Source organism: Cynoglossus semilaevis, chromosome 1 (genome assembly GCF_000523025.1).
Source record: "Cynoglossus semilaevis isolate Cse_v1.0 chromosome 1, Cse_v1.0, whole genome shotgun sequence".
NCBI classification, from domain to species: Eukaryota; Metazoa; Chordata; class Actinopteri; order Pleuronectiformes; family Cynoglossidae; genus Cynoglossus; species Cynoglossus semilaevis.
This window is the reverse complement of record NC_024307.1, coordinates 15,982,013-16,005,834: the sequence shown is the minus strand read 5'-3', so window position 1 is coordinate 16,005,834 and position 23,822 is coordinate 15,982,013. Positions and strand designations below refer to the sequence as shown.

General features: G+C 40.1%; 3 protein-coding genes across 4 annotated transcripts; 2 read left to right on the top strand and 1 right to left on the bottom strand.

Moving 5' to 3' along the window:
* Window positions 1–138: 138 nt before the first annotated feature.
* Window positions 139–3,262, bottom strand: nenf (neudesin neurotrophic factor). The gene is made up of 4 exons (XM_008313881.3): window positions 2,780–3,262; window positions 2,341–2,401; window positions 1,631–1,734; window positions 139–1,159 (listed from the first exon to the last, which is right to left on the bottom strand). Exons 1-4 carry the CDS (start codon window positions 2,918–2,920, stop codon window positions 983–985), a joined length of 483 nt encoding a protein of 160 aa, XP_008312103.1. The 5' UTR covers window positions 2,921–3,262; the 3' UTR covers window positions 139–982.
* Window positions 3,263–3,787: 525 nt separating this feature from the next.
* Window positions 3,788–7,688, top strand: pacc1 (proton activated chloride channel 1). The gene is made up of 8 exons (XM_025055961.1): window positions 3,788–4,093; window positions 4,931–5,039; window positions 5,169–5,378; window positions 5,461–5,615; window positions 5,726–5,868; window positions 5,959–6,100; window positions 6,197–6,304; window positions 6,912–7,688. The coding sequence occupies exons 1-8, from the start codon at window positions 4,058–4,060 to the stop codon at window positions 7,080–7,082; spliced, it is 1,074 nt and encodes a 357-aa protein (XP_024911729.1). The 5' UTR covers window positions 3,788–4,057; the 3' UTR covers window positions 7,083–7,688.
* A 153-nt stretch (window positions 7,689–7,841) lies between these two features.
* On the top strand, window positions 7,842–22,394 carry znf106a (zinc finger protein 106a). Of its 2 annotated transcripts, XM_025055313.1 has the most exons (21): window positions 7,842–7,973; window positions 8,075–8,157; window positions 9,559–9,642; window positions 9,893–9,954; window positions 15,683–16,124; window positions 16,253–16,322; window positions 16,420–16,574; window positions 16,942–17,002; window positions 17,105–17,428; window positions 17,505–18,294; window positions 18,573–18,622; window positions 19,264–19,409; window positions 19,498–19,632; window positions 19,724–19,840; window positions 20,024–20,215; window positions 20,608–20,670; window positions 20,767–20,886; window positions 20,978–21,049; window positions 21,146–21,217; window positions 21,484–21,630; window positions 21,756–22,394. In XM_025055313.1, exons 3-21 carry the CDS (start codon window positions 9,589–9,591, stop codon window positions 21,810–21,812), a joined length of 3,129 nt encoding a protein of 1,042 aa, XP_024911081.1. In that variant the 5' UTR covers window positions 7,842–7,973; window positions 8,075–8,157; window positions 9,559–9,588; the 3' UTR covers window positions 21,813–22,394. The 2 variants fall into 2 exon arrangements, with proteins under 2 accessions (XP_024911081.1, XP_024911078.1); XM_025055310.1 differs by lacking the exons at window positions 7,842–7,973; window positions 8,075–8,157; window positions 9,559–9,642; ... (5 more) ...; window positions 21,484–21,630; window positions 21,756–22,394 and adding exons at window positions 13,943–15,594; window positions 20,366–20,521 and having other exon boundaries at window positions 20,024–20,314.
* Window positions 22,395–23,822: the final 1,428 nt, after the last annotated feature.

Below are 23,822 nucleotides of genomic sequence, written 5' to 3'. Positions count from 1 at the left end.
CACCCAGAGACAATCTCCTATCTCAGCACCTGCCGTGACCTTTGAACGCTGCACGTTAGGGCTACACAGGCGGTTTTATGTTGGAGAAGAGGGGATAGATAGATCATAAAGAGATCACAGAGGTTTGGGATACACAGGCTCAAATGAAAAAACAAGGTTGAAAACAAGCAGGAAAGTTCAGATCGTAAACACTCTTTAACACATCATGATTGTGTTTTAATAGATCCTAATTATAGACAACGCGGTCTCTGAAGGCCAGAACAGTTGATACGAAAACCACAACATTGACCAGTGTAAAAACAATCATTAACATGTCATTAATGTCATGTAACAAACACACTTCTTCTTGTTGAAGCCATAATGTATATTTTTGGAAAAAAAAAACTTGCAGTTTTATTGTTGACCACACGGTAGCGCTTCAAAATAAAAAGCATAATTTGTTATTGTTTCATTAAATGATATAAAACCAGCAGATCTGATCATTTAATAAAACATAAATTCTTATTAAAGTCAACTGTTACAAAGTATATTTAAATGAATTTATGGATTTAAATATTTTTATCCAAAGTTTTGAAAAAGCCTCATAAATGAAAGCTAAAATATTTGCAGGGAAACGTAAATATTGTCCGTCTTCTATTAAGGACTGTGAGACTGTCTACATTTTGGTCATTATTTGTTTTCAGTCTTTTAACGGAACATTCTCACTGCGGTGGAAACCAGATCAAATAACCAGCTCTGTTCACAAACCCCGCCCGTCCTAGGAAATAAAATTATTTTACATATACAGTATACATGTACAGCATGTACTATAATTGAACTTTGTTAAAAAAAAACTAAATTGAAGTACCTTTAACGTGTATTTTGTCCATTTTGCCATTGCACAAGGTTTTGTTTCTACTTCTACATAAACAGGAAACATGAAAAAGACGAATAAACTGTGAACAAAAAAACAACAGGACAAAAGCAACAACAGGAGCTCAGATTAAAACTCATCTCTGATCTGAAAGTGAGGCTGATCCTCTGGTTTGAAGTCTTTATTGGGACTTCCATCAGCGCTCAGGATACGTGAGGCTGTGTAGCCCACTATAGGATACTTGGTTTTATACGTGTCTTCAAATATACTGTCCAGAGACTCCAGCTGTTCATCAGTCAGACCTGTCTGTAGAGGCAGAGGTGGGAAAACAACAACAGATTTATCGCTCTTGAATGAAATATTCTCATTATGATAATAAAAAAATAATTATACAATAATAATAATATAAAATAAGAAGAAGATTTTAATGACAGAATTTCACTTAAGCTTAAATACAACCTTCTGACGATTGTTGTACAGTATAATCACCAGCAGGGGTCCTGAGCTAAAACGTGCCTTTTGTCAGTATTACAGAAATCATTTTAATATTTGTTTTCTATATAAACACTATATAAAGAATTACTAATTCACAAAATACAAATGAAAACAAAAAAAACACAATGGTTTCCTCCTCTTTAGAGAGAACAGTGTGTTTATACACACTGCACCTCTGCTCCTCTTACTCTCAGGTGTCAGGTGTCAGTTTTCTCCACCCACAGTTTTCAGACACAACAACAGACACACTGAACGGATGTAATGAAATCAGTGTCCACTCACTGTATCTGATGTCAGGTCCTCAGGATCCAGAGACATTTTAGCCACAGCTCGAGTGGAGTCTTTACCAACCAGAGCGTTGTACGGAGCATCTTTACCATAGAATTCTGCAGAGAAACACAAGCAGTTATCATTGGAAATGGATGTCAAATCAAAGGCTGCAAAAACAGACACAAGACACAGACACTGTATTCTGCATGCCTGCTTTACTGGGAGTAGTTGCAAACACAGCTTGTCTTCGGCTAAAACTGGCTTTTGTCAGAGTTGAAAAGAATTTAAGGAGATGCTTCTAAGATGGGTGAGATAATAGAAGCACTCCTGCTCTGTAAATAGAGCTGTTGTCGAGCCCCGTTCCGTGTTGACACACTCACAGCTACTGTTTCAAAACTTGCTGTCATGGTAACAAAAATGTGATACTCAAAGGGAAGTAATAACAAAAAGAAATAAATTCAAAACTCAGCTTAACGTTCCCACTGTGGCAGAAAAAAAATCAAATATGAAATTAATTGGCTTTGCCGTACCTTGTTGTCCAAAAACAAACTACTGCTACAGATTAGTGAAGAGTGCAAATGGGTTTTTTTTCAGCTTTCAACATTTTCAATTGACAGCAACGTTATTATGGGTAAAAACAGTGAGTGCAAAGTCCTGTAAATACTGTAACTGACAAAATGATTACTAAAACAGCATGCTTGAATACATATCCTTGTATTTACCTTTCCCTGTAGTCACATCAAATACCACTCCTTTCACAGCCATATAAATGGGCTCATCCTCCTAAAACAAGGAATGAACACAGAAACAAACGTCAATATCACAGTAATATTCATTTACACACACTGGGTCTAAACAACAAGGTGTATCAGAGGGGTTTTCAGGTTCATAATAGCATTTTATTTGACGTTTGGTGTGATGCAACAAAATGTTTTGTATAAATGCGTTATCCATATAATATATTAATAGTGTATATATATTTGTAAATAACTCCTAAAGTAATTGTAGAGAAAAAAAATTGAATAAAAAACGCAGCTAATAAAAATTCCTGTAAAACCTGTATGTACATAAGGTGTTGTGATTTTATCTTTGTTTGTTTTAAAACAGACTTCTTTTTTTTAAATCATCTGACGGTGACCGGTGAAAGTGACGCTCGTTGACCTGACTGCCGTCGTATCTCGTCAGCTCCTCCTCGGTGAACAAACGCACAGGTTTAGAGGCTGGTTGGTGTTTTAGTTTAAAATCTTCTGCTAACGTTGCATAGATGAGAGCAACGAGGAAGCATTTACCCAACGTTGACATGATGAGAAAGACTTGTGTTTTTGTGTAAATTCAAACGCGGAAACTCTTTCCTCCTCTTCCTCTGTTACTATAACGGTGCTTTCAGGTCTGTGGGAATTGTCACTTTCACTGCTGCACTCGGCAACGCAACAGCTGTTTTCCGTTTCTCGACGCATCCTATACTGCATTATTAACAAACAAAAAGGTTCAGAATCAGTTTAATATTTTTTTCAATAAAACATGGGATTACTATATAATACATGCTATATACCTATTTCACAACAGCCTTACACGCTTTGAACTTAAAGGTTAGGCAGGTAAATAGAAACGAAAATCATGACTAGCTTAATGTCAACCAATGTATAGCTATAAATTGACAAGAACACTGAAAAAAATGTCCTAATGATTACTTAAGGTGGAACCAAAAACTATATAAAAAATAAAATACCTACAAATTAATGTTAAAACACGCTTAATATTTGACAAAACTGTGAAAAAACAACATTTAAAAAAATACATTTATTCAACATGCTTCTGTTTGCTTACTGAACTAAATAACAGCCAATGTATAATTGGTAACGACTTTAAAATACATTTATTCAACATGATTCAACAGCCAATGTATAATTGGTAACGACTATCAAAAATGTCCTCGTTTCAATTACTGGAGCCATAAGCAAGTTAGCGTGAAAATATAATGATATGGGTAAGAAGAAATTGTTGTCAAATCTATAAAATAAAATTTAAAAAAAAAACTAGAGAAACCTGTGGTGTCTGGCTTGGTAAAAGAAAATACACCTATTTGTATTTATCTAAGTATAAGCTGCGGGATATTAAATTTGGAGTCTTCGTGGAAGTGCGTGAAGGCAACAGTAGATCTACTAGCCTATCCAGCCTAGAAGGGAGGAAGGAAACGAAGGAGGAAACGAAGATAGACCGACAAAAGGAGGTGACTGTTGGTGTCTGATGGTCGCGGGATGGGCTTTATCGCTGCTGCCGACAGATACATTACTGACTCCATACCATAGGACACGAGTTAGACTGAGAGAGACTGTTAGACTGTTATAAACATGTATCTGCTGCTGTCTAAAACAAGAAGCCACGTTTTTTCTTCTGGTTGTTAAAAACTTGTTGTCAGTTTGAGAAGCGCTGAGAGGAATGGTGAAGAAGGAAAAGTCACAGTCTTACCGAGAGGTAAGAAGAGTTCAGAATTATGTTGCCCTTTTAGGACCTTTATGACGTATGTATAACTAACTTTTCACAGCACTGGTCTCCGGTGTGTCCAAAACCTGAAGCTTACTTTTCTGATTAAAGTTTTAACTTGAAATAAAAACGATTCTTTAGTGAGGTTTATAACAGTGTAGTGCCTGTTCAGGGTAAGTATTGGTTATTACAAATGAACGGCTGTGGAGCTGTGGCCTCGGTAAGAGTGTCTGCACAGCACTGTACTGTGTGTGTTTGTGTATGTGTTTGTGAGCCAGCGCTTGTTTCATTGAGCTCCATGTGAAGACACTGCTGCAGACTGACTGACCATCATGTGACTGCAGTGTCAGCACTGGCTCCCTGTGAAATAAGCTGATCGCAGCTGTTCTTATACACTGACCACTGGTCTTAACTTGTCTCGTTACAAACTTCAAAATGTGTTGGGGTCGACTAAGGTGGGACTGATGTGGGAGGTCTGTTGTTTTGGGTGCAGTTGTATCAAAAGATACTAACGGTGTCTCCTTCACCTACGAGATAAAATGCTACTGCTGGTGTCCGTAAGTCATGAGGCACACCCGATTTGTTTGTTTTACCTCAAAAGACCCTGATATATCTGTAAATTATTAACCTGATGGAGATCTCCCTGTTCTTTAAATGAGAATTCTGCTCCATATAAACCCCTTTAGCTTTGTTGTTATAATGCTTTATATATTGTTATATTATAATAAACAAAACATGATTTAGCTCAGCTGGTTGTGAGGGCTAATACAGTACTGTGTTTCCATACAATTAAAAAAACAAAACAAATATATGTCCTTGTCCTCTCAGTTTAATGATGACGAGGACGAGGACCAAGAGGACAATGCTCAGACGGCAGACCTTTCTGACAACGAAGGAGACGAGGAGCAGGAGGTGCCGAACGGCAGCATCTCACAAGGTAAAAACCGGGAAGACCCCTAGGTATATGTGACAAAATATATATTCACAATGACTAATTAAGACACCAAATTAACTCTCATTCATGCATGTGAGCCGTGGTGTAAACAATAATTTTCTCCTGCTGCAGAGGATTATGTGAGGGAGAGCAGTCCTTCACTGAGGTTCAGTAAAACCTGCCTGAAGAACTTCTTCACAGTGGTTCTCATCTTCATCTACCTCGTCCTGACGGCAGTGGCAGGGTTCCTGGTCTACCAGACCATCTCTGACTTTTTGGACAAAGTCAACCACCCCGTCATGTCTGTCACCTACAAAGAAGTGGACCTGTTTTCTCCTGCAGGTTGGTATGAAGAAGACACACACAGGACCTTGATTGTTCCTCTGTGTTCGTCCACTTCCTCTCACAGTTATAATTGTTACAGGCATTGCTCTGTATCTGGGTGGAGCTCAGCTGCTGAACTGCCGACACCACTTCCACCATGACATCCCACCTTTAGTAGATCCAGGCAAGCCTCAGGAAGGAGACTGTATGATCCAGCAAGTGACTTACTATGGACCGTTCACTAATCAAACAGAGGTTAGTCGCCACAACCACCTGCCACTGAGTTTTTTTTTTCAAACTTTTCTCAAGGTTCTTGGTTCCGCACATCCACTGTTGATTGATCTGTTGTTGTTTTTGTTTCACAGACCCAAGCTTTGGTGGTCCGTGGTCCTGCTGATGTCAGAAACAAAGAGCTGATCTTCATGCAGTTCAGTCGCAACACAACACAAGAGGACTTCAGCGGCATCACCTACATGCTTTTCGCTAAGTTTAGTGACTTGATTGAGAGGTAACTGCCACCCACTCCGATAGAAGAAAGAAATGTCTGTAGTATACAGAAAATAGATAACGCACACACTGTGTGTTTTTGACTCTGCAGCGAAAATCAGTCAAACTTCATGAGAGAGTGTGAGAGGAACTACTCCAAATGGACCTTCTCTGGAGGATTCAGAACCTGGGTCAAGATGTCCCTGGTGAGGACTTCGGGGAAAAGTGCCGAAGCTGTTGAGTTTCGACAAGAGGTATTTACATCATCACACGTACCAGCTACTGCTTGTATGCAGTATTGAAATTAATTTTAAGAGTATCGACTTGTGTATCTGTGTTGGACCTTCTAGTCTACTCTGGTGAAGTTCAACGACAAAAGACCTGCGTCGGAGCAAAGCGATGAGCTCTTCTTTGCTGTTTTTGAATGGAGAGATCCGTTCATGCAAGAGATCAGACTGGTGAGTTCAAACCAGTGGTTTAGTTTTATGGCTCCATCAATAAACCATAAACGCAACACATTGGACAAATAAAGAACTACGTTTGCTAAATGTAGTGTAAAACCAGCTAAACATTAGCAGATAACGTTCAGAATTAAACACATAAAATCGAAGTTTTCCCAAAACATCTAAAAGTAACCATTTAAAAAACAGATTATTCCTAGAATAAATGTAATGATACACCGAGGTAGATGAAAGAAGAAGTATTAGCAGTAAAATAATTAGAAGTTAGCGAGTAAATGGATACAAATTTCAGTCACAGAGTTAATTGGTCAAACAGTGGTAAGTTATTACTGAGTCTATGTAAATATGCTTCAAAAGATTAGCCGAAGTCTGCTGAATGTTGGCCAAAAAAAGTTTATTATCCACAAACAGCTCAAATACTTGTACTTGTTGTTAAAACAAAAATAATGACGAGTCTTTACACTATAGCTAACATTATTAGCCTGAGTTAAATTATTATAATAGAATGTCCCTTAAATCATTCTACTACATACAGTACTTTTGAATATACAGTACGTAGGCATTTTAATCAGTATATTTGTTTGACACACTCTTTTCTGGACAGATTGTAACAGCGAATCCCTGGAACTCTGTGGCCATCCTCTGTGGCGTCTTCATGGCTTTCTTCAAGGCAGCTGATTTTGCCAAACTCAGCATAAAGTGGATCATAAAGATGCGTAAGAGGCATCAGAAGAATAAAACACGAGAACTGAACCAAATCAGTGGTTTGCAGTGAAAACCTCTCAGATTATGAAAGGAGTTGAGCTGAGGTTTGAGAATCCAGTAGTCAGCCCTGTCATTCTCCTTATTCAATAGGTCAGTTCCTGTGGTTAAATGCTAAGGGATAACTGGTTAATTTTATTGTTGAAGATCTGGTCTTTAACAGTTGTTTTAATGTTCCTACTGATATTAACTGCTAGAACAAGTGTTTTGTATTCCAGAGAACTGTTAGAAAATTCACTGGACTTTTAGTTCTTGCATTTCAAAATTCAGTATGATGGAAATGAGTAGTAAAGTAAGTTTGTATGAGGCCTACATCAGAAAAAATGTGACCTTTTGTGGAATGTTTTTTAACTCAATTTTATGCAAAGGGAATTTTTGTGTCTGTTTACTCTAGTGTCCAAGTTTTTCACCTGCTGAATAAGCAGAAAATGTAGCAAACCACAAACCAGTTATCACTGTCTGACATTTGTCGTTAGAGTTTTTCACTGTAGAAACGAATATGTTCTATATATGTTTTTTATTTTGGCTGATTTTAACACAGACTTTTCCTTTTCTTGTTACTTTTTCCACATTAGGTTTAAGAATGATTTGGAAAATAAAAAAAAGAGATTTTTCCTTATGTTTTTTACAATACAATACTTTAAGGTGACATTGTGGAGGAGAGGTTAGTGCTTTTGCCTTACTGTGAGATAATCACCCTCGAATTTATCGGCTTTTGGATATTTCCTAGGTAACGTATGGTAGCTAGTACATCCTTTCTAATGCAGTAGGTGGCGACAATGCATATTCGTGATGGATACTAACGGCCACCGAAGAAGAAAGACCCGGATGTTGATGTTTGTTGTGAACTGCAACAGTGGGGCGGGAGATGATGATATTCTTCACACATGCAGACGTTTCAAAGGTACACAATCCTTAGGTCGTCATTAGACGTAATAAATAAATCTACATTAATTTACGAGCGATGTCACTTTTGTAAAATTTGTAATGTTCCTAATTCATTAGCACTTCGCTGGTTTAGCCCGGTTAGCATACTATTGCTAACTGGCTGGAGGAGGAAAGTTGCATCTTTAAAGATAACAGCAAAGGTAATGTAAAATATTTTTTGAATACCAGATGTCCCAAAACTGGCTGATTATGTCGCGTTAACCAGTAACCAAGAGCATGTTTTCTTTTGTGTGGTTAAAGCGAAAAACAAATATACTTACGGACTGGCTAGGCTAACAACAATTCACTCCCAGTTAGTACGTTATCTATGTTGAAAGTTTCTTTAAAATAGGTTGTTTTCTACGCTGTACCCTTTAACAGATGAGGGAGTGTGTAACATGGTTTGTTAGTATGCTTTATACCGTTTGCATGAACTTGTTTGTTGTTTTTGTTCACCAAACCTCTGTAGTCCTCCATGTAACGCCGCTTTGAACCATAAGTATGGTGATCTAACAAAGTTGTTAAGGATCCCTTTAACTCTCGTAGATAATTAGATAAAGGTAAACCAAAACGCAAAACAAATGAATAAAAAATAGAACTTAGTGTGCACTATAAAAAGTTGTCACCTTGTAATTCAAACATTGTTTGCAAATAGACTTTTTAGAGCCAATAACAAGAACAAAGGAACTAGATAACAATGGAATTCGCTCCAAGGGGTGTAGCTGAGAGGCTGATTTAGATATTTCTATTTCTCCACCTGGCAACAACAATACGGTTTAGACCCTGACATCATTGTTGATGATGATCATTTCAAAATTGAAATAATTTCTTAATATTTAGGCTTCGTTATCCGTATTGTGGGCATAAGAAAGGCTGAGCAACTTAACAAAATTTGGTAGGCATGTGAATTAGTACTGTGTGCAATAGAAATGTATTGTACTTTTACTTTTGTGTCAAACATTGCCCCGTTTTTCTTCTATACTTTAATAAGTAACTTTTAATAACTACATTTATTCAGTGTATTCTATAAAATCACATTTTTTCCTTATTATTGTTTCAAATCATTATTATTCATTATTGGACTATTTGTTAAGAGTCAAACATTTACAGTATTAGGGTCAGTATAGTACACACTGAAATGTTGTAACATTAACATTGTTGTCACAGCCAGTGTACTACAAACAGTGTCTGTGGTCATTCAACTGAAAACTAAATAAAGACAAGCTGTACTTGTTGCTCACTGAACAAACATGGCCCTTATTAGCTGAAACAGATAGCTTTTAGCTATGAGTGTAACTAGTTAAGGATGTGCCCTGAGTCTGTGATGGTATCACAGAGCAGAGCAGGAATTTAAGGTCATACCAACAAATTGCATGCAATAATAAGTTGTGTTAAAATTGACTGTTTGTCCTTGTTTATTGTATTTTTTTTAGAAGCTGGTTAGTCGTTGTGACATGTCAGATATAGTTGTTAATAATGATGCCATACATTTTCTTCATTCATTTGACCTCTTTGACCTCTTGATGCATCTTTTTGTACTTATTATTTCCATCTTTTGACAGTAAAGGACTGAAACCAAACAATATTGAAAAATGGCTCCAGCGAGACAGTGTATCCTCTGCGAGACAGTCCACGCCTCTTCTCAGGTAACTCACTAATAACCATGGTTTACACACAGGACATTAATACTTAATAAAAGTATTATAAAAACAATAAAAACAATACTTTATAAAAAACAATACTGGAATGGTATTGTGGTCCAAAATATACAAGTTTTTCCAATAATATACCTTCTCTTTTTTCTCAGTAATGTGTTACAGGAAACCTTACCTTACAGGAAAAAATGATTACCCTTCTGCCTAACAAAATATTTACATTTAAGTTTTGTATTTGCAGGAGATGGAGGAGCACATGAGAAGTATGCTGCACCACCGTGAGCTGGAGAAGCTCAAAGGCCGGTGAGTAGAGATGGGAATTGGAAAGAATTGACCTGTTCTGTTTGTCCATTTGATTCCTTATCAATTGTCTTATTGGGTTAGGAATTAAAATATAGTACACATTGGTTTGTTTATAAGCACACTCCCTCTTCAATGTTTTGAAGGCGCTCAACTTGCAGTAATAATCTGTTGGTTCCACTATAGTGATTTAACATATTTGACTGAAGGCACAGAAAACTGATCCTCATTATTTCATGAAATCATTTGGGATTATTGATACACTTTAGTAAAAGCAGGTTGACGAATGTCGCTAATATTAACACAGAACAGGACTTTAATGTTACCCAGAATATTGACCATAGAGAATGATGTGATTGCATGTGAAAGATTGCACATTCATCATAAATGAATTGTATTTGTGCCCATGCAATTAAGTGTTTATGCATGATATAGATATTTCCCTGCTTTATCTATGTTAAAGCTCTGACCTTCTTGCAAACGGCCATAGTGGGTTTTTTTTGTTCATGAAATGCAACCATACCATAAACCCATTCTGTCTGGACGCCATGTTGTAAACCCTCCGACTTAGGGAGCATGCATGTGATATCAAAGATGTCATAAGCCACTGTCCCATGGGCATCTGTAAACAGAGCTGTAAAGTAAACAGATTAACAATTGGAACCAGTTCTCGATTTTTTTCTGACAAGTTCTTAAAAATGTACACCATGCAGAAGTATAACGATTATACATTTTTAAACCTCACTTTTTATTCTCTAGACAAATAAATAAGTGGTTGAAACTGTCTGGGTTAGGAGGCACGTGAGTGTGTAGGCACGTTTCTTGGGATAAGTGGATGTGAAGGCAGCTGTCTCATTTGTGGTAACATATATTTAGACGCAATCTTTCCAGAACAACAGGCATGAGCGATAGGAGGCAACTGGCGGTCTCGTGACTGCAGTGGAGATTAGTACAAGTATGTGTCACACTGCTGACCTAAAAGATTCTGGAGTGGAGCAAACCCTGGGTTGTAACAGTTCAGTAGAATGAAATTAACAAGAGTTTTTTAATTAACAAAGAAAAGACACTGAGAGAACACTGCTGGTTAACTTGGGTTGTACGATGGAAAGTGTTTTTGATACAGAAAAGAAAAGTTGCTACTTTGAAAAGAATGCTATGGAAAATAAATGTGTATCATATACAGGAAAACTACAAAGAAAATATACTTTTTTTTAAAAAAACTCACAAAATTAGAAAGATCCATCTGAAAAGGATGACACAGCTAGTCTGAAAAGACTGTTCCTGCACTTTTTGAAAGTGGTTTACCAGGTTCAGTATCCATGTAAATTTATAGCAGTGGGTTTTCAGATGGTTCACGCATGAGCTGAGGGGAGATATTATTGGACCACAGATGTTGAGGATAGAACTGTCTGGCGGAAGGAAAAGAGTTAGAGCCCAGATAAGATTCGCAAACATAGTAAAGGTGACCATAAAGATGGTCAGTAGTAAAGGCAAAATATAGACTGTGATGAAAGCAGAGAGGGACGACCCCTGATGGCAGCAGCCGGAAGAGGAAGAAGAGGTGGTTTCAGTTCTGCCAGCACGGCACTGAAGACACAAGAAACCAATAAAGTCTTATTTAGAAAATGTTTGCCAATTGCAGCTAAGAGCACACAATAGCAGCTGTGATACACATAAATAAATAAAAACAATAGCAGAGATGTCCTATCAGAATCTCAGCATGTCATACAAGGGAGAGGTTTAGAAGCAGAGGCTGTGAACAGCTGCGGGAGTCTTGAATTACAGAGGCTTCTGCCTGGGATTGGTCAGAGTCTCTGCTCAGGCTTGTTCTAATAACACAGGCAGAGCTGTTGGGGGCTGGGTCCTGGCACCCACACCCACAGTGTGAGGTCAAATACAGAAAGGTTTCCTGTGTAGAGTCTCAGAGTGCAGCGGACACCATCATGAGAGGGCAGTAGGCTGAGGACGCCCTGCCGTCCACTCCACACGTCCCTGTGCAGTGCTGCGTGGTTTGTAGCCCTGGACGTAAACAGCCGGTGTCCAGCTCTGCTGCTCCTGACCTCGTCCTGCCACCTATGACCTGCTGAAGAAGATTTGAACACAAGATCAGGATGATTACACTTTAACTTTTTTGTTTACTTCACAAGAGAAATTTTAAGTTAGCTACCTCCTGATCTGTGACACCTAGACAATTTGGACTTTTTTTTTAACATATAAGGATTGTTGAGTATTCTCCTCTCCTGTTGATTTGTTCTGACGTTAAAGTAACAGAGAGTACAGCCAGAGTACAGTCTTTAACAAAGGCTCTGCAGGCAGTAAACAAGACTCGACAGAACCATGCCTGAGGGAAGTATTGATCGCCCTCTCTCACCTGCCCTTCCCAGGGACTGCGGACACGAGTGCCGAGTTTGTAAAGTGACGGTGGTGAGTCTGACTGAATATGCGAGTCACATTTCCAGTGCCACTCATAAGCAGAAGGTGGAAGCCTCTGAACTGAAGGCCTGTGGGAAGGACACAGATGACTACTTCGACCGGGCTCTGGTGGAAATGATCGAGAAGAGAAAAGAACAGATCAGGTAAGTCAGAAAATTGAAGGATGGATTTATTTATTACAGTGGTTATTTATACTTTAGGAAAATAATAAAACAATGTGTGTATATCAAATTGTAGTGTAATTTGGTATAAAACCACTTGTGTGTGTACCTGCTGTGAACCATGTATAGTCACATTCTAATTCCTGTTGCTCACAAGACACTTTTAGCTGCTGCTTCACGTTGAGCAGAGTCGAGAGTCGTGTGTCAGGTCTGCAGCTTAAAAAAGCCTGGGCTGCTCTGCTGCACACATGTCATACCTTACCTTTGCTTGCTGTGAAAAACACTCTGCTCATCAGTTTATGACATTTATAGAAAAAGTTATTTTTTCCCCAAAGTCATTCCAAGAAAAAATAACAAATAATTTGTAACATATTTTTTTGTAACATTGTTTAATTTAATTTTAATTTACAAATAAAAAATATCCATCCAAACTCTTCAGCCCATTAGAAACATTTTTTATAGACAAACATCAAATTATCTTTTAGATAAACTCTCCCTGTAAGAACTTTGTTTAGGGAGATTTTTTTTTCCACTAGACAAACCTTTACTTTTGATATTTTCTGGGAAATTATTTATTAGATTCACAAATGTTAACATCATGAAAATGAAATTGTGTAAACATTCAGTGTCAATGTCTCACCAGAAACCTTTAAAAGCAAGAACCTTGGGCTGCAGCAGCTGATAAAGAGAGAAATATGAGGAGAGAGATGAAGGCAGAAGTTGGCCTTCAGCTGTCAGTGTCTCACATGCCAGATATTTTCACACTGCACTACAGTCAGTCAAAAGTAGTTTTTTATCATCTTCAGCCCTGGTGCAGCTACAGTAAACACAAAACATAGATAAGCAGTTACAATTCTTAGGCTTTTTTTATTTTAGCAGAAACTTTGCAGAAATGTTTTGACTTTCTCATTTCCCTTTTACCTTTCTGGAAAAATGTGTTAAATATACAGTAAAAGAACAAAATTCTAGCTGCATGAATATTAATGGAAACCTAGAAAGTATATCAAATGGGTAAAAAAACCCAATACAATTAGATGTAGCAAAATTTAAACCAAACAAAATCTGACCAAATCATGTCATAAATCCCCAGAGATGTATCATATGACAGCGTAAGTTAAAACCCCGGCATTGTTGATGTTTGAATCTGACCTTAAAAAACATGTACGGCCACTGTTTTACCATGAGTCTTCCTTTGGTAGAAAAGACAAAGAGGCTGCAGCTGCAAAAGAAGAAGAGCGTAAGAGGAAAGAGGAGTTCCAGCAGAGGTTACAGCAAACTAAGGAGCGTTACCGTCTGGAGTGTGGCTGGCAGCAGTCGTCACGGTGGTACAATGGACAGCACAACAACTGGATGTACCAGCATAACAGCAGGCCAGGGGAGCAGAAGCCATGGAAGGAAGGAGCGCCCCCTGGCATGCTCAGGAGCCTCCCAACTTTAACCAATGGGCTCCAGATAATTATCATGGGAGGTGGGAAGACAGGCGGCAGGATTACGGATTTGCTAACAACCAGCAGTGTCGGCTGCCCTGGCTCAGCAGAGGAGGCAGTAGTTATGGAGTCTATGGCCAGAACAACATATCACAATACTCTCACAGAGGCCGGGGCAACAGTTTCAATAGACAAAGTCGAACACTTCCACCAAATACTTTTAACAGGCCTTTGAATCCATTTCCAAACACAGCCAATGAGCAGAAAGGTCATCAGAGCGAAAGTCCTCAGAATGTTGAGGGTCGAACCACAGAACCTGACCTCAAAGGTAATAAAGGCCCCAAAGGCTTTGGCAGTAACCCAAAACTGGACAAAACCTGTCGCTGGTCTCCTTATCCGGTAACGAAGGACACAGCGTCAACAGAAAAGAACCACAACACTACAAAGGCCCAGAATCATAACAGCACGTCAGAGAACAGTGCCTCAAACAGACTCTCCCAATCTGAACAGAAGCTCGCACCGCTGCCCTCCAGTGGACTCGCTGTAAAAGAAAGTCAGAAGCACAAAACAAAAGTGGAAGAGCTGAAGTCGAGAGGTGAGAGTTGTACACGCAGCAGCAGCAGCAGTAGTAGAAGCAGCAGCAGTAGCAGCAGCAGTAGCAGTGCTCAGAAAGAAGGTCATGTGACTCCTACATCTGCTTCGTCCAGTCAGAACACGGCTGTGCTGAGTAAAGAGAAGAAGATACCTTCACTTCCTACTCTCCTGTCTGTCGCTCCACTCAGTAAAGTCCTCAGTCCTGGTGATGCTCAGTCTAAGCCTGTAGCAAAGCAAAGTGGACTAAGTTCTAAGGCAGCATCTTTTGGGTCCCTCAAATCTAGACAACAACCACAGCTCCCAGAAACCCTCTTCAAAGCAAGGTTGACATCCTCAGAAAAGAGAAGTTCTCTGGACAGCTCCAAAAACAAGAAAGACGTGTCCCAGCCAATCATGGAGAAGCAGCAAATGGATGTTGCTCAGAGTCAGATAGGAGTTAACAAAGAGAACACCTGCAGGCAGAATACAGCTCCTCCATACTCACCTGGTTCAGTGCGGCCAGAAAGGCCTCTTTTGCTCTCTTCAGAAAGCAGTCAGTTCCTCCAGTCTTTACAAGTGAGTACGTCCACTGTGGAGTGCTCTGATGCTGCAGCCTCCAACAAGAAACATGAAGAAACAAGGTTGAAAGACAATGAGAAGAGCAGCTCAACAGACCCAGATGAATCCCTGCAGGCGGCTGAGGAAGGTTATGGCTCAGGAAGAGAGCCCTGCAAAGGTGCTGAGGCACAGAGCATCTCAGGGTCCAGCTCTAATCTGTCCAAACTGGACCTGCCTACGGTCTTAAAGCGTGACCTGACCAAACACATGAGCTCGAAGAACAAAACAGGAAGTCACGAGCCCAACCTGAACATTGCCAGACGAGTGAGAAACCTGAGCGAGTCACGGCGGAGTGACTCCGAAAAGGAGTCGGGTCTTAAACCCACTGTGCGGCAGCTAATCAGCTCCTCGGGATCTCGACGCAACGTAAACTGGGAACAGGTGTATCAGGAGGTCAGGAAGAAGCAGGACAAAGGGAAAGGCATGCCAAGGTAGATTTTACTCCCAGTTTTTTTTCACAATTTCTCCCCAGAGATTTGCTTTCTTTCTGCTAACGTTCTGGTGGGTTTTTTTCTCCAGGTTTGGTATCGAGATGGTCCCAAACGAGGTGGAGGACCAGAGTCAGGAGGAAGACGATATTCCTCTGCTTGAAGGTGAACACTGGGAGGCGTTGCTCGGCATTTCTGCTCCAGCTCCCAGAAAACGCTCCTTATCAGAGAGCAGCCTCGTCCCTGAATCCACCTCCGCCATCTTCACATCTTTAATATCAAAGGAGACGTCACAGAGAGAAAGCCTGAGCCCCAAGCAGCAGAAGCCTTCTGTCATCTCCATGGACACTTCAGGAAGCAAAGACGTTCACTGTCAACAGTTAACGGAGAGGAAAACTCAGAGAGAGCCAGAAAAACTGATGGCAGCGTCAGTGAAGCCTCTTCAAAGATCTGATTCAGTGCTGGGGGACAGCAGTTCAGGGACGGAGCAGTTTGACGGCACAGGAACAGGGAAGAGACGAAGAGCAACCGTGGTGAGTCAGTGAAGTGGACGCTGTGGTCAAATATGTTGTGATTTTTTTAGACATTACCTGTAGACACACTATACACAGCTTTTTTTTTATTATTAAAGTTTACTTAACCATTTCATTACTTCTTTCAGGATGCTCCAAGTACAGATACGTCTTGTTTGGGACATAATAGTAAAAGACGGAAGGTCAAATCCAAACAGGGTTTGTCTTTTTTAATTTTTTTATTATTATTTATAATTTCTTTTCAGAAAAAACAAACATTTGGTTTTTAACTAAATGCCTCACTTGCTTTGTGCAGAGCGTTCACACATCGACCAGCTGCTGGCTGTGTCCCTGCGGGAGGATGAACTGAGTCGCTCACTGCAGACGACTGACAACAGCCTGATCCAGGCCAGAGCTGCCTTGGAGGCTGCCTACATGGAGGTGCAGCGCCTCATGGTGGTTAAACAGCAGGTAACAGAAGAAAGATATAGGAAGTTAAAAATACAGAAAAAAGTCTCCAGAAGTTGTCTCATAAATTTTGAGTAGGATTTTATTGCAAGTATAGTAAAAGTAGCTCAAACTGAAAAAAATAAATTACTATATAAAATGTTTCACTAATAATCAAGATCACATCGCAAGTCCCTCAATGGCAACCATCACAAGGTCATATATCACAGTAATATCAGATTATAAACAGGTCTACAGGCCAAAATTGACCACGAGTCTTTTGAGATTATTCAACATGTTTGTGTTCATATGTACCATCTCTTTGATATTATGCAACTGAAAACGACAGCTTTTCCCCCTCTAATGCTTGTGGGTGTTCTGCGTTTGTCAGATGACTGCAGAGATGAGCACACTAAGGAACAAACGCATCGAGCTGCTAAAGGGGATGCAAGGTAACAACAGTTGTTTTTGCCAACGTTGAACTTGAAGTGCTCGTCAGATTTACTCATTCATTTGTGAACAGCTTAATTAAATAGATTTTGTTTTAATGTCAGGGAGTCTGGAGGAAGCACCTCAGGTCACAGTCAAGGAAGAAAGAATGCACACTACAGATGCAGACTCAGGCATTATGTTTTCCCCTGCCATGGACATGTCTGCTGCTGAAGCCACACCTCCTGCTGTTGCTACTTCTCATCCTCCAAATCCAAGTCCCACTGCTTCACTCCACCACCCGCCGTCGCCCAGTCACTCCTTCACGCCTATAATGATCAAGCAGGAGCCTCAGTCTCCTGTCCATGCCACTCCAGAACTGGACCCAGTGGAGTATAAAGCCCTCTGTGCTCACAGCACCACACCTGAGGTTCCTGTTGCTCCTGAAGGTGAAGAAAATACTTAAACGTCATTACAGTGTTAAACCTGAAGTCCACTAATATACCATTGAATCCTTTTCTGCAGTTCCTGGGTTTACCTCTAAGTCCTCTCCAAAAAGAAGCCCTGATTTTTACCAGACCCACACTGACCACAGTTGGGAGAAGTTTGAGGATCCTGGAGACTGCAAACAGAGTTTGTCAGGACTAGTTGAATCAACAGAGAAGGCCAGTCAGACCGCAGGAAGCTGCCTGATGCCTATGTCTGACTGCAAACCCCTGAAGCCTCTCTCTTCAAGCAGACTGAGCTCTGAATTGGACAGTGTTGCTGACTGCACTGCCTCAAAGTTCCCCGAGCCTCTCCCTGTGCCCTCAGTTTTTAATCTGCCAGCTCCTCCTTCCGACCTGACTAATGGGAAACGTGTGAGGAAGCTGAAAAAGAGGAAAGTGTTGAAGAAAGCTCAAGTTCCAGAGCAGCCAGAGAGCAGCGACACTGAGATTGACATAGAGCCCCTGAGGCGAAGGTGGTCCAGACCACGCCGCAGGCCCAGTGGAGGCTCTCAGGTGACCACCTCCAGTGTGACTGTGGATGAAACGAACATGGAGAACGGTGAGGAGGCACAACAACAGCTATCACCAGCCAACAAACATGAAGAAGCAGAGCCTCCAGCTTCTGCTCCTCCTGAGCTGACGGAGAACCTGGATTCAGAGGAGAACATGGAGGTCACTACAGACTGTCGGAAGTCTAACACAGAATCCCACGCTCCAGAGCCAACTTCAGTCAAAGTCAAGGACTTCTCCAGAGCTGAGCTACAAAACCTGGCCTGCAACGAGGTCACGTCCACCAGTGACATGGACATTTGCAAATCTTCTGAGAGGTGAGAGGAAATCTTAGTCTATTTGTTATTACACAGATCATCTAACCTCCATCTTCATCCCCTACAGGGGGAGCTATAAACACCTATATAAACACGCCTCTTTTTTAACCTGTAAAAACAACAACACATTAACAAGAACAGGGAAATGCAGGTAGACGGCAGTGAAGTCGTACTCTAAGGTTAATAAATGTTTATTTTTAGGAGTGACGGTACTTCTGTGTAAGATCCAAACATACATCAACTAATTGTTTTATCATCTTCATATTTTGCCTCTTCAGTGATCTGCCATTTCCCATTTCAATGTCCAGGAGCCTGAGGAGCCAGTCAGGTAAGCCCTTCACATTACAAGTTGGTAAATAAATGCAGCAACCTTTGAAAACTACTTGGAGAAATTATCTTGTTTTTTTATACATTTTGATTAAAAAAAATCAAATTTGTTTGAATCACATTGAGATTTTCACCTCATATTAAATGTGCATTTTAGAACAAATGAGAACAGACTACGTTTTACCAGGAAACAAATCTTGCCATGAAGCCAGGGTCCAAATTTAGAATGTCCAAGTCCCTGAGTTAAAATAGTCTTCACATGAATTACTTTTTATGGGAAAGATATTCATAGTCAGTACTATGCAGCACAGTACATACAGAGATGGATTTAAACAGAACTTTCTGCAAAAGTTTAGATGTGAACTAATGAATATTGATCAACTAAATAGATCAGAAAAAATGTTATTAAGTTTGGAATCAGATTTTTCTAATAGTCCCAAAGATATGTTGAATGTTTGATTTTTCTTAAATCAATTCCTTTTTACTGAGTGTTTATCCAATGACACTAAAAAACTTTATAATGAAAATGTTCAGCCGTTAAAGTCATAGATTTGGAATACTACACTACACTTTAATAAAAAAAACATCCTTAAAACTTTTTAGTAAAATGAAACCTGCTTTTTCTCACTACTATTTCCCCAGATGCATCTTCTGATCACGGTGGGGATGAACTGGCCACTGAGGGGCTGTTCGAGGGCCACCAGGAGGCAGTGAATGCCATGCAGATCCACAGCGGACTGCTGTACACGTGCTCAGGAGATCGCACTGTCAGAGCCTTTGACCTGGTGGTAGGTGCAGATGAAGCCTGTCTCCTGTGTCAGGATGTAAGGATGAATCGGTGGATGTAGTGAACTCTGTGTTTTTTATCTGTTGCAGAGTCATGAATGTGTGGCTGTGTTTGAGGGTCACAGCTCCAAAGTGAGCTGTTTGTTGGTGTCCACTGCTCCCTCTCTGCATCATCGTCTCTACACTGGTTCTAGTGATCAGACCGTTCGCTGTTACAGTCTGAAAGTGAGAACACTCTTCTTTCTCTTTTTTTGTGGTAAATTAAACATTTTATGAATTGAAATTTTTGTGAACTGTTGTTTTATTTCCTTCACAGACTCAGGAGTTTGAGCATCAGTTTTCTCTCTCAGACAGAGTTCTCTGCCTCCACAGTCGGTGGAGAACTTTGTACGTAGGCCTTGCTAACGGCACAGTGGTGACCATTAACCTCAAGGTAAGAATGTTTTATTGGAACTACCTTCTGACTGTGGCACTGGAGTTGTAAAAATGTAGGATTAAAGAGCTCACACTGATGGCCTCAGTAAGCTAAACTTACTCTTAACTGCAAAAAAAAAAACATTCTCTACCACGCCTGACGTCATTGGGTTTTTTTTGTGTGAACTACTTTGTCGTGTAGACAAACAAGCAGATGGACGTGTTTGAGTGCCACGGGCCTCGGGCTGTGAGCTGTCTGGCCTCATCTCAGGAGGGAGCGAGGAGGATCCTGCTGGTGGGTTCATATGACAACACCATCAGCGTAAGAGACGCAAAGAACGGACTCCTGTTGAGGACACTAGAGGGACACACCAAGACTGTGCTCTGCTTAAAGGTAGGTCAGATGTCAAACCTGAGATTAGAATCCAGATTTCCTACTGTCAGAGGGAAATATAAGTGAGATGATCTGTCCCTGACAAATGTGTATATATAGCTGTATTTTCAGCTCCACATGTCCAACCATAAATATATCTGTCTTTAATATCTGTCTTCACGTGGTAGTAAAGGATGTGGGAAACGAACACAAAGGACAATGCTATCAATAATTACCAGGAGCCTTACTTTCGAAAAAGTATTAATTATGACCAGAAAACACGCTTGTTAGTTAAAAAATCTGTGCAGGCCCTGAAAGTATTTTAATCATAGTCATTAATTATTTATGGAATTATTGGCATATGTGATCAAATATATATATAATAAAATATAAAAATATCTGTCTCTATGCAGGTGATTAATGATCTGGTGTTCAGTGGCTCCAGTGACCACTGTGTTTACACACACAACATCCATGTAAGTCATCAAAGCTTTCACAAAAATGGAGGAATCTGTTTTCACAGAGTGAACGTATCCAAACACATATCCACATTTCTGTTTCTTTGTGTCCAGACTGGAGAGCTGCTCTGGGTCTTCAAAGGTCACACTCATGCTGTCACTGTTGTGACTGTCCTGGGGAAGGTGATGGTGACCGCCTGCCTGGACAAACTGGTCCGTGTCTACGATCTGCAGGTCTGTCTCTCAGAACCATCTGTCACATTATGAACGACCAGATTCATCTGGTTTGGTCTGAGTTCCTGACGAGCTACGATTCTCTCCACAGTCTCAGGAACAACTGCAGGTCTACGGTGGACACAAGGACATGGTGATGTGTATGACTGTTCACAAGAACATGGTGAGACTTAAATCACATTACCATGTTTTTAGGGCCGGGGTCTTGCTCCGTTAGGCCCCTCAGTGCCCCCTGTAACCTATCAACTGTTCTACACAGATTTACACAGGCTGCTACGACGGCAGTGTGGAGGCCGTCAAACTGAACCTGATGCAGAATCATCGCTGCTGGGTGAGACTAAAGAGGGGGACTTAATCTGAGAGTATGATTGGGCAGAAAAGGTTTTTAGAAGGTTTAGGAATGTTCCTTAGGCAAGTAAACTAAGCCCTGTTTATACCATAATGGTTTTTGAGAGAAGACATTAAGCAAAGAGCTATCTTTTCCTCTTTTATATGCTCTACATCCATGTTTTTCCCATTTAGTAAATGTCACCAGGGTAAATCTGTCCTGTCTGCACCTTAAACAGTAACATCTTATCACTGACCTGTTGTTGACAGTGGCACGGCTGTTCTTTGGTCTACGGGGTGACAGAACATCTTCAGCAGCACTTGATCAATGATCACGGCAGTGCCAATGTCCAGAAGCTTAAATGTCGTTGGAAAAAATGTGAGGAGGTTTTCTCTGTACGTAACGGCTCCAAACAGGTGAATTCTTTTTGATAATCGAATCCAATAATGTTTTTTTTCTGAAATATTGGTTGTTTGTTGTACTAAGTCAGAAAACCAAAAACCAACATTTACCAAGTTATATTTTTGTGTTTTTCCTTTAGCGGGCAATGTTGTTGCACATGCAGAAACATGCTGAGGAGACGGACCTGAAGCCTTAAGGGTCTGTGGTGGGAACGCTGTTTCCTCCTAAACCTTATTTCTTTATTTCCTCCCCCTTTTTACCTCCCATATTGGGGGGGAAACCTCACGGGACCCACTTTATGACCCTGCAGCACACCTGTAATGACTAACTAACTGAGTGGTGTCTGATGACGCAATTAATGTCCAGTGTTGGAATCCAACAATGACGGGATCAGAATGAGAGGACTGGATGTGCTGTAGTTGTCTTTTTTAATGTAACGTTCTCTCGTCCTCTTCCCTCTGACCACTGCTTCACTTTTCTCTGACCAAAGTAAAACACACAACCTGTGTTCACTGCAGAAACGTCAGCATTGCCAGAATCAGAGCGCGTTGTCACGCTTTTCTACTCAAACTGCAGCCAAAACAAACAATAATCATATTCCAGCTTGATTGGAAACACTATGGCATGAAGTTAAGAGATGTTTTTTAATTTATTGTTGTAGTGCAGTTGTGATGTTTTAATGTTGAGCAACTTCAATTGTTTGTTTGTTTTTTTCTTTTGTTTTAATTTTACCATTAATTCAAAGTAAAGCTACAGTTTTGACACTTGTTGATTTTAAGGTGTTGGTTTGTCTCATTTTTCTGAACTGAGTTCAAATTAATATTTCTTAAGGTAAAATATAAACAATACGTTGAGATCTTGAGTTGCACATTGACAGCCAGTGAACACTATTGGAGAAAAGTTGCATATATTGAGTTGTGGAAGAGGAGATCTTATATTGAACCGTGCTTATGGCACCTTCTACTGGAGGTTCAGATACTACTTCAGACAGACCAACTCAGAAGTGAGTTCAGTCCTTCAATCGAAGTCCCTGATAATCTACGTGTTGGGGTTCTGATTGAAAATTAACTGCATTCATTTGTAAGAGTATCTTCGATGAAAAAGTGGTTGCTTGCTAACAGCAAACACCACCCTAGTGTTGCTTGCTATTAAGCAAAAGAAAGTCTAAGGTTGGGCTGTGATTCACATGCCCTCTACTGCACCGCAATGTTGCTACTTCAAACACAATCAGAGTTTTAGATCTTTGGATGAAGAATGACAGCTGTAGACTGTGAACTTCTGCTGTAGCTTCATGTCCAGCAGATAATCAAACTGCTGATTTTACCACATTAAACAGGTTAACATCATTTTTTTCTTTTTTTGTGGTTTTTTTTTTTTTTCACTTTTTTCTTTCTTTTTTTTGTGTTACTTTTTTTTTTTTTTCATTTTAGGTAAAACTTTTTTTCTGTTTTATTTGTTGAGACATCTTAGGCAAACATTTGTTTGGTTTTGTTTTTTGTTGCTCATTCAGGTGGTGTAAAGATTTAAAAGATGTCGAAGGACTTTGGTGCAGTTGTTGTGTGACGTGGCCTGAGTTTCTGATTTGAAAAATTTGCATTTGCAGTGAGAACAGAAAGAAGATGTGGACACAGTTGTGTCCTGTGTCCAGTGTGGGTTTACCTTTGTGGATTTATTCCTAATACCTGTGGACAGTGTGGTTCAACAGACTGTTTTTCTTTGTGAGTTTGCGTGAAGTTATGTTAAGTTACGTCAGTTGTTTTTGTGACACAGTTTCCATCAGGAAAATGTGTTGTTGTTTTTTTTCTTTTTTTATATTATTAGCATCAGAAGGCAGAAGAAAAAGAAGGAACCAAAGCTGTAGCTTCCACAGTTGAAGAGTTTCTTACAACTGTGAGAAGGTGAAGGACGTTTAGAGAAGGTGTTGGATGGAAACTAGAAGGGAAGATTTAGAAGAGTTCATCTCTCATGCCATGCCACGCCACACCCCCTTTAAAACAAACAAGTTGGAAAAACAAAGTATAAAAGGACATAGCAGACTGGTTGAATTCAGTATGAAAGTGTAGCGGATGCTCCCTTTGTGTCTGACAGACATGGTGTGGTTGTATCCTCTGATGGTGATCTGTTGGTTTACGGTTGCCATCATTCAGACTTTTCTCACCCTCCTATTTATCTCTGACAGAAGCGTGCACTTCACCTCTGACCTGGC

What these genes read in the sequence shown, in the direction of transcription:
- nenf (XM_008313881.3), bottom strand. Translation starts at nt 2,920, where the DNA reads ATGTCAACGTTGGGTAAATGCTTCCTCGTTGCTCTCATCTATGCAACG. An exon ending in TGATGTGACTACAGGGAAAG is followed by an intron (nt 1,735 to 2,340) that starts GTAAATACAAGG and finishes GTTTCTCTGCAG; the next exon opens with AATTCTATGGTAAAGATGCT. An exon ending in AGGACCTGACATCAGATACA is followed by an intron (nt 1,160 to 1,630) that starts GTGAGTGGACAC and finishes CTGCCTCTACAG; the next exon opens with ACAGGTCTGACTGATGAACA.
- pacc1 (XM_025055961.1), top strand. Translation starts at nt 4,058, where the DNA reads ATGGTGAAGAAGGAAAAGTCACAGTCTTACCGAGAG. An exon ending in GGACCTGTTTTCTCCTGCAG is followed by an intron (nt 5,379 to 5,460) that starts GTTGGTATGAAG and finishes TAATTGTTACAG; the next exon opens with GCATTGCTCTGTATCTGGGT. An exon ending in TCATGCAAGAGATCAGACTG is followed by an intron (nt 6,305 to 6,911) that starts GTGAGTTCAAAC and finishes TTTTCTGGACAG; the next exon opens with ATTGTAACAGCGAATCCCTG.
- znf106a (XM_025055310.1), top strand. Translation starts at nt 14,960, where the DNA reads ATGGAGAAGCAGCAAATGGATGTTGCTCAGAGTCAGATAGGAGTTAAC. An exon ending in TCATGGTGGTTAAACAGCAG is followed by an intron (nt 16,575 to 16,941) that starts GTAACAGAAGAA and finishes TGCGTTTGTCAG; the next exon opens with ATGACTGCAGAGATGAGCAC. An exon ending in GGTTCCTGTTGCTCCTGAAG is followed by an intron (nt 17,429 to 17,504) that starts GTGAAGAAAATA and finishes CCTTTTCTGCAG; the next exon opens with TTCCTGGGTTTACCTCTAAG.